Raw genomic sequence first — 13,326 nt, forward strand, 5'->3', positions numbered from 1 at the left:
CAATGAGGAGCTCAAGGTCCATTCTGTCTACATAGTGAATTGGGAGCCATAAGGCAATAATTGGAATCTTTCCCCCAAATAAACAACAGACCCGTGTGATGGCACAGGGTTTGAATCACAGCACTCCAGACAGAGAAACAGACACATCTCTGAGGGTTTGAGGTTTGCCTTGATTTACACAGTGAGCTTCAGGCTAGTCTAGGCAGCATAAGTAAGTAACTGTCTCAAAATAAATAAGGAAATGGATTGTTTAATTGAAATAAAATATGGCTAAGCAAGCGGTGCACACCTACAATTCAGCATCACTTGAGACACTGGGAGAGGAGGATGGGTTGTTCACGCTCATCTATGTAACAAATATGCCGAGCTTTCTGCCTGCTGCAGCTTCTCCATCAGAGCGCAGATCACCCAGTTCCAGCTTTTTTGTGTCCATGTGTCTGTGAGTTTGTCATCTCTTTATCCCCTAACCCCTAGGTAAGTCATTGCCCACATGTTAGTTAAGCGTCCTTAAAATCATTTCCAGGTGTTGTGTCAGGTGGGGGAATTTATTCCTTTTATTAACAAGGCCATCTTGGCTACTTCCATGGCGTTCATACCAGTATTGCTCTAGTGGGCGTGTTTTGTTTCCAGTGGGCGTGTCTTGTCTCTAGTGGGTGTGTTTTGTTTCCAGTGGGCGTGTCTTGTCTCTAGTGGGTGTGTTTTGTTTCCAGTGGGCGTGTCTTGTCTCTAGTGGGTGTGTTTTGTTTCCGGTGGGCGTGTTTTGTCTCTAGTGGGTGTGTTTTGTTTCCAGTGGGCGGTTTTTTGTTTTTTGTTTTTTGTTTTTTTTAAATCAGGACTGGTTATTATAACTCGTAAGGTTCACAGCTGGGCAAGACTGATGACTCCCAATCTACTTCAGGAGTATACAGAGGCCCTTCTAGCTGTACCGATGCTGGAGGGACGCTCTATGAACAGCCAGGAGGGATGAGATTTCCAGGTCAATAGATTCCCCCATGTTCGGTGACTTGAGTACATGGCATCTTCAGCTTATTGCCATCAAATTCTGGAGGGTAACCATTGGCAGTAGCCTGTCATGTTTGGGAACCTTTTGACCTCACGATCCAACATCTGTAAAAGAGATGACTCATTCCAGGCATGGGGCTTTTTATTTATTAGCCTGTGCTGTCTGGTAGGGCTTTGTTGTCCTGTTAATAGGGTAACTCCATTGAACTCTTCTTCTATGTGCATATCTGTGTAATATAGGAAGCTTCTACAGTAATGAGCTGCCATATGGCTTTTCCTAAATTCTTTAGCATTAATGGACCCTCCCTGTGTTCCCTCCTCTCCTCCGAATGCCCATCCCCCACCCATTTAACCGTTCCTGCCCCTGTACCTCTTTATACCACTGCATTTGATCTCCCCTTCCATGAAAGCTGCCTCCCATGGCCCCTTACGAATTTCCTGATTTCTATGGGTATTCCAAGTGAAACACACACGCCTAAAGATTGTAATCTAACATCCACGAATGAATGAAGAAATCCTGGGGTGTTTGTCTTTGGGGTCTGTGTGACTTCCCTTAGAGTGATTATTTCTGGCTCCATTCGATGACCTGTGAGGCTCAGAATTTCATTTTTTTTCTTACCAGTTCAGTAGTACCCATTGTGTAAATGTACCATAATCTCATCATCCGTTCATTAGCTGACGGGCATGCAGGCAGCTTCCACTTCCTGTCTAGTATGAACAGTACAGCAGCAGACACAGATGGTCGGGGATCTCTGTAGTAAGAGATGGTCCTCAGGGTGTATGCTCGGGAGTGGTAGAGGTGAGACATGTAGTTGATCTATTTCCAGCTTCTTTTTTTAAAATATTTATTTATTTATGTGAGTACAGTGTAGCTGATTGAGACACACCAGAAGCAGGCATCAGATCCCATTACAGATGACTGTGAGCCACCATGTGGTTGTTGGGAATTGAACTCAGGACCTTTGGAAGAGCAGTCAATGCTCTTAACGACTGAGCCATCTCTCCAGCCCTATTTTCAGCTTTTTGAGGAACCTCCACACTGATTTCCCTAGTGGTTTTGCTGCTGGCACTCCCACCAGCAGCAAGTAAGTGTTCCCTTTCCCCACATCTGTGCTAGCCTTAAAAAAAAATTTTTTTTTTAGCCTCAGTTCTGACTGAGAGCAAGAGAAAACCTCAAATTTTTAATTTGCATTTCCCTGATGGTTAAGAATGCTGAATTTTTAAAAGAATGTTTCCTGGCTGGTTTTGCTTCATCTTTTAGGAACTTCATGTTCAGTTAGTTCCATGTCCCATTTGGGGGTGGGGTGATTTTTTTTCAAGACAGGGTTTCTCTGTGTAGCCCTGGCTGTCCTGGAACTCACTCTATAGACCAGGCTGGCCTCCAACTCAGAGATCCTCCTGCCTCTGCCTCCTGAATGCTGGGATTAAACCCATGCCCCATTTTTTAAAAATTGGGTTATATTCTTGATGGGGTTTTTTTTCAGTTCTTCGTATATTCTTGATAGTAACTCTCTGTCAGGTGTACAGCTTTTGAAGGTTTTTACCCATTCTGAAGTTTGTATATTCTTGATAGTAACTCTCTGTCAGGTGTGCAGCTTTTGAAGGTTGTTTACCCATTCTGAAGTTTGTATATTCTTGATAGTAACTCTCTGCCAGGTGTGCAGCTTTTGAAGGTTGTTTACCCATTCTGAAGTTTGTATATTCTTGATAGTAACTCTCTGTCAGGTGTACAGCTTTTGAAGGTTGTTTACCCATTCTGAAGTTTGTATATTCTTGATAGTAACTCTCTGTCAGGCGTACAGCTTTTGAAGGTTGTCACCCGTTCTGAAGCTTTCCTCTTGACTCAAATGATTATGTTCTTTGCAAAAAAAAGTTTGGTAGTCTCATGAGGTTCCATTTATTGTTGGTCTTAATACTTGGGTTATTGGGGTCCCACTCCGAAAGTCTTTCCTTGTGCCAATAATATTAATTGGATTTAAGGCCTGGTCCACAAAATGAAACCCATATCCAGTACCATTGTCAAGGCCAAGAACCTGTGGGCAGGTGGCCCACAGGCCTTAGGGGAGGCCTTACCACCACCAGTCTGCCAAATGGACGTAATATTAAATTGACCCTTTATTGTTACTCCCATAGATAAATGCATATCTCGGCTGTCATCAGAAAAGCTTCTACTTGCAAAAAATGGTGTGATTGACACAGAGGCCCACGACTACCTGAAAGTGGGCCATATATACTACAACCCTCCTCCCAGTGCTCAGGGGCCCTGGATGCCTTCAAGGAAATGGTGTTTTCTAGATACAGCAGGGCAGCTGCACACATGAACTCACAGCAGTTGTGGCAGAATAGACCAGACCTATGCAGGTCAAGCCAGACAAAATCTCAGTATCAATCAAAGAGATGGGCATGAAGCCCCACTCCTAGCTAAGAAGCTATTGTTACTTGATAGCTGCTGCGAACGGGGAATCAGTTTTCTTCAAGGGTATGGTCACTGATAGGGTGACAACGCTCCAGTGGAAGGCTATAGCCAAAAATATATAGGCAACACAAAATGGAATTGGTGGGTTTAAAAAGGGGGAAAAAAGCCACAAAGTTGGGTGGGTATGGAAAAAGAGCAGATCTGGGTGGCAAGGTTGAATATAATCAAAGCACATTGCATGAAGTTCTCAAAGAATTCATTTTAAAAACGAAAAGCTGGGAATCACAGCACATTTAATTCCAGCACCAGAATGCAGAGGGCAGAGGGCAGAGGGCTGAGGGCAGTAGATGTCTGAGTTGAAGGTTAAGACAGTGAGTTCCAGACCAGTCAAGGACTCCAAAGGCCAAAAGAAACCATTTTAATGGCTATTTTAAGCAAGAATGGTGGTGCATGTCTGTAATCTTTTAAAAGGTAAAGGCAGGAATTCAAGGTCAGCCTCTGCTAGAGTCCAAAGCTAGTCTAAAAACTTTGCCTACAGATTCAGTTCTAACAGCACAGAAGTCTCGCTTTTCTGGGGGACCTTTGGCACCAGGGGATGTACATCCCCTTGAGGAGAAGAGGAGAAAGGAAAGAATGGAAGGAGAGCGGGAAGATGGAGAGAAAGGTGCTCCCCATATACTATTGCAAGGATTAATACATTTAAAGTAGAATCCTGTCCCAAGGACGGTGACCGCGCGCGCCTTGGAGAAGTCATTTCCAGTCTCAGATCCAACATCTGGCTAATTGTTTACAGTTCTGAGCCTCGCTTTTCAAATCTGCAAAACGGACATGTGACATTCTCTTCAAGCTAACGAACTAGGACCAACTATGTACGTCGGCGTTCACACACGGCAAGCTCCCGCCCACCCTCCGCCACGCGCAGGCGCACCCACCAGCGCACCTTTATGCATGCGCAGTCGACCGGAAATACCCGCGGGAGACTGAGGTGAAGAGGCGGGGCCTACGCAGCGGGCCTGCGCGGTACGCCGGCGTGCGTCGCGAGGGTGGGCGGGACCGCGCAAGCGCGCAGCCCGTCCCGGTTCTGGAGCATAAACAAGAGTGGGGACGGGATGAGGCGGCAGTTGGTCCCCGCGCAGCGAGAGGCGGCGAGCGGGGCGACCAGCCGGACCAGACGTAGGTCCTGAGTGTAGCGTGCTCCCCGCGGGCCGCCCGAGTTGAGCCGCGCGCGCTCCCGCCAAGGGGGACCGAGTCCGTCGCGCGCGCGCAGCCATGAACCTGGCGAGCCAGAGCGGAGAGGCCGGCGCCGGCCAGCTGCTGTTCGCCAACTTCAACCAGGATAACACGTAAGGCCGGGCTCGGGCACGGGCCCGGGTCGGAGGTCAGGGCCTGTGTCAGCTTGAGGGGTATGGGCGGGGGGCGTGCTGAGCCCGCGCGGCCGCTGGAGCGCTGCTGCCTCCGGGACCGGAGGAGGGGATGGAACTCGGGTGCTCCCATCCACCTGTCCTGAGACAAAGTTGGGAAGGAACTGTGCACGCCGCTTCCTGCCTGTCACCCGGACTCGGTTTCGCGGCCGTCCTGGTCCTGGGCATCGCCCGCCTCCCTCTTTCTATACATCTGTATCCTCAGTGCTTCTATCGCTTTTCGTGGCTTTTCTTTCTCTTGTCTTCTTCTTTCTTTTCTGCCGTTCTTTCTGGCAAGTACAATAGTAACCCGGGCCTTTGGTCTCTGAGACTTTGTCCTCAAGGGGTCTGGGAGCTTCAAAAAGGGGTGAGGAGGGCTATTCCTGGGCTAAAAAAAAGAACCTTCGTACCGATCCACTGTTTTACCAGACTGAACTGCTGTAGGTCCCGATCTGGTTCTTCAAGGCTGCCTCCTTGGCATACCTGGAAGGTAGGTAATAGATGAGGTTCCTGAGGAAGGAAGGATGAGTTATTGGACTGGAAGGGAGACGAGCCATCTTGGGAAGTGAGTAAGAGGAAGTGATGTAAGAGGAGGAATGGGTCACTTGGCATCACACTGAGGAGTTGGTTGCTACTGGCACAATAGCATTAGCAAGGCAGAGACTGAGGCTTTTGTTTTTCCTCAATTAAAAGTTAGACTGGAGAACAGCAAATCCCAGTATGGAGGTAGGTAAGCAACAGGTGCTCAGTTGGACCTTCACACAGTCTCAAGGAGGAGGAGCTGTCCTGAGATTGGGTCACCAGGTCCAGCCACAAATGAGACCATGAAGTTCAGAAAGGGCTAGAGTCTGCCAGGATCTTAAAGTTGGTTAATAGTGGGATGGGTCAGGGTTAGGCTGTCTTCCCCTGAGCTTGCTCTCTTGGTGTTCTTTCTCTTGTACCACACTGCGTCTTTTCTACCTCAGAACAGAATGCAAAGACACTGAGTCTAGAAGTAATAGTGGACCAGGGCACTGGAGAGATGGTTCAATGGATAAGGCACTTGTCAGACACTCCTGAGGCCCAGAGTTGGTATCCCAGCACCCACATAAAAGCTAGGCATCTGTCTATAATCCTAGCAGCTCCCTGACTAGTTAATGAGCAGGGTCAGTGAGCTCTGGGGTTCAGGGGAAAGACCCTGCTTTGGTAAATAAAGAGGGTATACCTGGCATCAACCACTGGCCTCCACACAAATGTATGCACACCGGTAGATGTGTGCCTCTCACACATTCGGGTTGCTAAAGACTGTGTTGTGCCCTAAAGCCAGCACGAAGAAAGCTACAGGGACAACCTGTTGCCCAGTGAATAAGCAGGCACCATCCAGGTCGGAGGGAAGCATTTCCAACCAGTAGTGATTTGGCTTCTAAGCCATTAGGGTTTGAGGCTAGTTAGGAAATTCTAATATTATGAGGCTTTACTTCTTTGTTTTTAGACACCCCTCCCTCATACCCGAACCCATTAGTTTATGAAGTTATTACTTAAAAACAAGACTTACTGTGTCATTTTTTGACTTGCCAAAGAGATCTAGAAACCTACGTTGGAAGGAATTCAGTACAGTGACATGACTTCAGTGCATATGTGAGCTCAGGCTTGGTGACACACTCCTTTAATCCGGTGCTGGGAGGCAGAGCCTGGAAGGTCTCTTGAGTCTAAGGCCAGCCTGGTCTACAGAGTGAGTTCCAGGACAGCCAGGGCTACACAGAGAAACCCTGTCTGTCCCTCCACCCCCACCCCTGCTAGCCTTGAATTCCTGGTACTCTTACACCTTCCAAGTGCTGGAATTGCAGGTGTGTACCACCATGTCCAGCCAGCATTTTTTTTTTTAAACAAAGAACAGGTCAGGTGGTGGTGACATACATTCTTAATCTCATCGCTTGGGAGGCAGAGGTAGGAGGATCTCTGAATCCAAGGCCAGCCTGGACTGCAGAACGAATTCCTGTATAGCCAGGACTGACTAGAGAGACCTTGTTTAAAGAGAAGGGGGTTGGGGGAAGGGAAAAAACAAAAGCAAGGGGCTGAGGCATGAGGACTTGAGTTTAGTTCATCACTGCCAATGTAAAAGCCAGACAGGGGTTGTGGGAGGCCGGGGCATCTGTAACTCTAGGGCCTGTGTAGGCATAGGAACAGAGGTAGATAGGTTAGGTTGATCATCCTCAGAGCCTTCTGGCCCACCAGTCTATCCAAAGAGTAATAGTCTCCAGATTCATAAGAGACCTTGTCTCAGATAGCAAGATGGAGTGCAGTAAAGGAAGATGACCATCTGGTCTGTAGCCTCCATGGACATATACACATACGTGCACACAGATTTGCATCCATGTGTGCAGAAATACATGACATATACCACATGGAATTTAAAAGGTTTTCAGCCAGGCTTTGAACCTTGTGTGGAATCCCATTTGCTGTGTTCAGGGATAGATGGGGGCCACTGTACATTAAGAATATCCATCTGTTCTGTAGTAATTTCAATGCCTCTTTTAAGTGCTCAAATACTATATTTCCAAACTACATTAGTCTCTTTTTTCTCGTACTAGTAATATCACTTCACATGTTGAGAGGTTTTTCTTTTTATGCTTCTTATTCTAAAAGTGAGCCCAGTGTGATCTGCTCTTTACTGTCTGTTTTGTTTTTAAAGGAGAGCGATGGAAAGGACAGGAAGAGCAGCCCACCCTGGGTGTCAATTCCCCTGTGTCCCTACAGTGGCAGGCTTATGTGGGAGCAGGCTAGCTTTTCCAAGTTGACCTTAACAAGTAAATGGCTGCCATAGGATTCTCACGTTGACTCATCAGGAGGTTTTCCAGAGGATTTTGGGAAGTCAGAGACACAGGTGACTGTGTCTATTCTATCTAAGCTTCTGTTCCCAGAGGGCTAGAACAAAGGAACACTGCACCCCACCCCATGTTAGAAAGGGTCTAAAGGCATTAACTGCTTTCTTCCACTCAACTCCCTCCATTGCCAGGCACCACTGTGGGAGGAACTATTCTCTATTTACCTGTAAATTAAAGGTAGCTTTCAAAGCCTTCAGCCTTAACTTGTCTGCCTCCGGTTTGCTTTGCAGAGCAGATAGTTGAGAACAGGAGACTGCTGTAGTGGTTACTGCAGATTACTGTAGATGGACAGTGACCCACAGAACCTTGTGATACGTTCCAGGGCAGCGTGGTTCCCAGTTTTGGTGTTTCTTAGGGAACATTATTAACTCCCTACAAAGATCAGCCAATGAAAGAACTCTGCTTCTGATACTTTGAAAGGCCTCAGGACTTCTGGTACAGATCTGGAGTGGGAATGGGCTGGTTTCTCCATGAATTTGGCCTGGCTGTGGTCTTAATAGCACCTGTCAGATGATTGCAGCCATGGGGCAGTCAGCTTCCTGTTTACAGTGGTGGCGTGTCCTACTCACCTGCATAATCAAGTGTGCCCTTCTCACAGTGAAGGTGATGACCGGAGTGCCTTATAGACTGATGGCTGAGAGCTGAGGGACAGGTCTGCTACATGTTCTCATGGTGAAGTGGAAGTCTACCATCCACTTCAGGTTCATTTTTAAATTCAGTAACAGAGATACCATTTCAAGATGGCGGTTCCTTCCCCATGGCCTCATGAAGTAGCAAAAGGATGTTGCAACAGGCTTGACTCACGGGATGGGAAGATGAGAAAGGAGCATATGTATGTTCCTGAGGAGGTCTTACATATCAGATTCCCTCGTGCTGGAGTTACAGGCATGTGAGTTACCTGTTGTGGGTGCTGGGAATCGAGTGCAAGTCCTCTGCAAGAGCAATACATGCTTTTAACCACTGAACCATCCACTCAGCCCAAGCAAATACATCTGTTTGCTTGCTTGTGAGTGGGTCTTTTGTAGCTCAAGGCCAGCCTGGGCCTTGAACTTACTGTGCTGTGTGGCCATGGTTGGCCTTGAACTTCACAGAGCTTCCTCCTGCATTTCCTCCCCAATGCCAGAGTTAAAGCTGGGCACCATCTGGTACCCTTAACACCTTTAGTTTTTTAGACAGTCTCAATATGCAGCCTCAGTTGGCCTTGAGCTGGAGGTCCTCCAGCTCCTCCTCCCAAGTGTCCTCTCCATCCCTCTTGCAGTCTGTCTTCCCCTTTGTCAATAAGGATCACATTGGACAACCAGGGATTTAACTCAGGGCTTTGCACATGCCAGCCAGGCAAGTGCTCCACCAATGGCTACATCCCTGAGCCTGGGTTAACTTTAATATGGCATAAGCATTTATTGCTAATAGAATAAATCTCACCTCTCATTGGGTTCTGCCTTTTTCATGATTATAAATGTCTGTATTTTCTGTCAAGAGAACCTTCCCAGGAGGTGTATATGTGAACCTGATTGTGTCTAATGAAGTGTTACACTGACCTGGGACTTCAGGGCCAGTCATGCCCAGCAGTGCTCTGATGTGCTGACCCAAGCTGACTTGCAGTGTCATTTAACTACTTATCTTCCCCAGTCACAGTCAGTTTGGTGGGTTTTCGCTTTAAAACTCTAGCCCAGGTATTTAATACTCTAATCAGTTCTGTGTATCTAGAACATCAAAAAGATTCATAGGGAGCATTGCTCACTGAGAGCCAGACTCTCTGGAACCCAGAATCCACTCTCATGCTCTTAGATAAGGACCTCCCTAAAGCTCATTTTGTGATTTCCAAGCAAACAAGAAATGAGAAGCGGGGTGCTCATGAGGAAAACCTGGCAGCTGTCTGTAAGGATAGGAGTTTGTTTGCGGGATCGGTGTTTTTATTTTTATGCTGGAGATTGAACCCAGAGCATCATCACACATGCTGATGGTTCCAGAAACATTTTTGTAGATTATGGTCAGGGGGCTGGAGAGATGGCTCAAGCAGTTAAGAACACTTAGTGCTCTTGCAGAGGACCAAGACCTGGACCCACATGATGGCTCATAAGCACCTGTTACTTAAGTTTCAGGGGTCCAGCACCCTGTTTGGCTGTCCTGGCTTCTGTAACTATGTAGTGTACATACATACATTCAGACACATTTACATAGAATTACATGTGTATCTCACATGTTCTGACCATCTGATGTGACATACACAAAACTCTGAGCCCAAAATGAATTTGCCAAAGCAGGCATACTGGTTCGTGTCTATCCCAGCACTCAGGAAGTCTGAGGCAGGGGGATTAAAGTCCCAGGCCAGCTTCTACTTAGTGAGATTCTGTTTCAAATAAGCATAAAAACAATATGTCCTTTGGTTTTAATAACACAGGAAAGTTTTCTTTGGGGGCTCTTGTTGCAGAGGACCTGCGCTCACAGCTGGGGGGTGCGGTGGATGAAAATCTTAAAGACCACACAGGAAAATAGACAAGTTAGGAATGATGTTTGTCTTAACTTTCTTTGTGCTTCTTGGTATTATGGTTGTTTCGTTTTTACTTTGAGACAGGGACTCACTATGAGGCCAGGTTGGCCTTGAACTCCTGCTTCTACCTCCCAAGGGCCAGGGTGATTTGTGTTTTAAATTCAGAAGCAGTCAAGGTAAGCAATTAAAATTTGCTTACAGTAGCAAACTTTTTTTATTGTCTGGAAAATACTTTCTTTTTTTTCTTCTTTCTTTTTTTTTCTTTTTTTTTGGTTTTCGAGACAGGGTTTCTCTGTGTAGTCCTGGCTGTCCTGGAACTCACTCTGTAAACCAGGCTGGCCTCAAACTCAGAAATTCCCCATGTCTCTGCCTCCCAAGTGCCGGGATTAAAGGCGTGCGCCACCACGCCCGGCAGGAAAACACTTTTTTTTTTTTTTTTGGAAAATACTTTCTTGAACACCGATTTGCTTTTTTGCTGCTGCTGGGATTTTATTGTTTGTTTTGGGTTTTTTTTGTTTTGGTTTGTTTTTTTAATTTTACATTGATACACATCTGACTTGCCTTGTAGAGCAGGCTGGATCCCTAAGTGCTGGGACTCAGGGTGTGCACCACCACAGCTATCTGTTGCTACTCACAGTGTGTCCAGTCTGTACCTGAGCACTTGGTGGAAAGAACTCAGTGTAGTGGGTCTTGCAAAGACAAACCCTATAGGCCAGTAGAGAGCAGCTGTGGTCCTCAGGTTTCCCCAGCACTCACAGAGCTTCATTCTGGAAGTGTGTGGCTTTCTTTTTCTTTTTCCCTTTTGGTGATTTGAATCAGGGCCTTATGTAGACCAGGCTGCCTTTGATTTTGGTATATAGCCTGGGAGGACCTCGAATTTCTGATCTTCCAGCCTCTGCCTCCCAAGTGCTGAGATTGCAGGTGCTGCCATACCCAGGTCGAGGAATGCATTCCACCTCTCTGTGGGAAGGCCAGAAATGTCAAGTGATGAGCTGATTGTTAGTGTAGCCTCGGGTGTTTTCCTGGGATACAAATACAAATGGCTGGCAGTCCTCTCGTCTGCCCATGTGCCCACGAAGATGTGTTTTCATCTTTTTTCAGCATTAAACCAAAACCAGGCCTAGTGTCTGAATCTATTGTGTCTCCTTGTTTCTCCCTAATCATCCTTTGTGCTGGGGACAGCTGTGTGTGCTGCTCTCTCTTCCTTACTCAGTTGCATTCTTGGGATAGAATTTTCTGATCAGGACTTCCTTCATTTGGTGTCACCAATGTTTCCTGCTCTGAGCTTTTTAGCCAGAGCTGGGAGTTGGTAAACATGGACGCTCAAACATAAGCCTTTTCAGTCTGAGGCAGTGGTTCTCAACCTTCCTAATGCTGCGACCCTTTAATACAATTCTTCATGGTGTGGTGACCCCCAACCACAAAATTAATGCTACTTCATAACTGTAATTATGCTACAGTTATGGATTGTAATGTTATGAATCTGATAATGTGACCTCAAAAGGGTAGAGACCCACTAGTTGAGAACCAATGGTCTAAGGCAGCAAAGTCTTCCAGTTCCAGGGTCTGAATAGTTCCTTGGTGCGTGCCATTTCTGAAAACCCCACCTCCTGGCCACAGCACCTTACGAGAGTGCTTAAGGCAGTGAGTGAAAGGCAGTCCTGAAACAAGGATGGACACTAAGCCCAGTTTGTAAGTATCATTGTTCAAAGTGTAGAATGCAGTATGGCTTACTAAACTTGCAGACTCACAAGTGCCACATCAGCCAAGCATGTCTGCAGTCACTGATTGACAGCTAATTACTCTTCATTTAGGGCTCAAAATGAATTTTGTTCATCTGTTTTTACTATTTTAATCTTTTCCCAGGCTTTATGGTGGGGAGGGGTAACTGAAAAATTTGAGTATATTTAAGGTCTACAACTGGGTACCTTCATACACATTAATATGAAATGAAAGACCATTGGGGCTGAGGAGATGGCTCAGAGGGTAAAAAACACATGCTGTACAAGTGTGAGGGAGGGTTTAGATCCCATGAACACACGTCAAGCCAGGTATGGCCCATCCTCCTAAGATTGGAAGGGAGGCAACACAGGAGTATTCCTGGATGCTTACAGGCCAGCCAGCCTACAGTATGCAGTTGTGATAAGACCCCTGTCTCAATGGTCATGCCATATGCTTTACAGAATTCTGGCTTATAGCATCCTCTGCCAAATCCCTGATACAGACCCATGAGATAACTCAGAACATGCTGGTGATATCTGATAAAAACCTGGTGACTGGTGAATAAAGTGGGCACTGGTTTATGCACGATTGCTGTATACATGCATCAGCTCTTACTTCTGAATTTGGCTTTTTTGCAGGTCCCTAGCTGTTGGTAGTAAGTCCGGGTATAAGTTTTTCTCCCTTTCTTCTGTGGATAAGCTGGAACAGATCTATGAATGCAGTAAGTGCTTGCTTTATTTTCCCCTTGTTAAACAAAGTAGACCTGTTGATCTAGAATTGGAATGCAATCTTTACTCCAACACTGGGCAGTTCAAGTTCATACAGCTCTGGGCCAGTCCTATTCCACCCTAGCCACCCCAGGAACTTATAGCTAGGGACTGACCATCTAGGTATTCTTCTCGATCTCTGGATATTTGTGTATAATTAGTGTATTTTTAGGGTTGTGTGTTTGGGCTTTCAGGACCTGGCATCTCACCATATGTAATCTATCATTTCTCACACCCTCCCCCAAACACCATTTAGACTGCATTGCTGTCATAAAGGGGTCCTAGAAAATGGAACTGTTCCAGCCCCATAGAAATGCTTTCCTTTGGTCATTTTTTGATGGTGGTCTGTGTATTGGGATAGCAGAAGAGCCACAAGCTGGGGCTTCTGAAAAAGAAGTAACAGCTCTCTGTAGGACCGTGGTCAGGCCTGGAAGTGAATGACCATAAAACATCATTTGGGGCTGGAGAGGTGGTTCAGTGCTCAGAGCACTTGTTGCTCTTTCAGATGACCTGGATTTAGTTCCAAGAACCTGAATTGTAACTCTCAGCCATCTGTAACTCCAGTACAAGAGATCTAACACCCACTTCTGACATGTGTAGACACCAGGCACCTACATGGTACACACACACATAAGTGCAAGTGAAACACTCATACACATAAATA

General features: G+C 46.4%; 1 protein-coding gene across 1 annotated transcript in view; it reads left to right on the forward strand.

The window, feature by feature from the left end:
• The first annotated feature begins 4,433 nt into the window (after window positions 1-4,433).
• The window catches only part of Wipi2 (WD repeat domain, phosphoinositide interacting 2), a 34,297-nt gene continuing 25,404 nt past the window's right edge, over window positions 4,434-13,326 (forward strand). Inside the window, exons 1-2 of the mRNA XM_076923552.1 lie at window positions 4,434-4,761; window positions 12,534-12,616. Of these exons, the coding sequence (XP_076779667.1) occupies window positions 4,688-4,761; window positions 12,534-12,616 (157 nt within the window). The 5' untranslated portion in view covers window positions 4,434-4,687. The remainder of the gene's footprint in view (window positions 4,762-12,533; window positions 12,617-13,326) is intronic.

The sequence above is a fragment of the Arvicanthis niloticus genome, chromosome 24, assembly GCF_011762505.2.
Source record: "Arvicanthis niloticus isolate mArvNil1 chromosome 24, mArvNil1.pat.X, whole genome shotgun sequence".
Lineage (NCBI taxonomy): Eukaryota > Metazoa > Chordata > Mammalia > Rodentia > Muridae > Arvicanthis > Arvicanthis niloticus.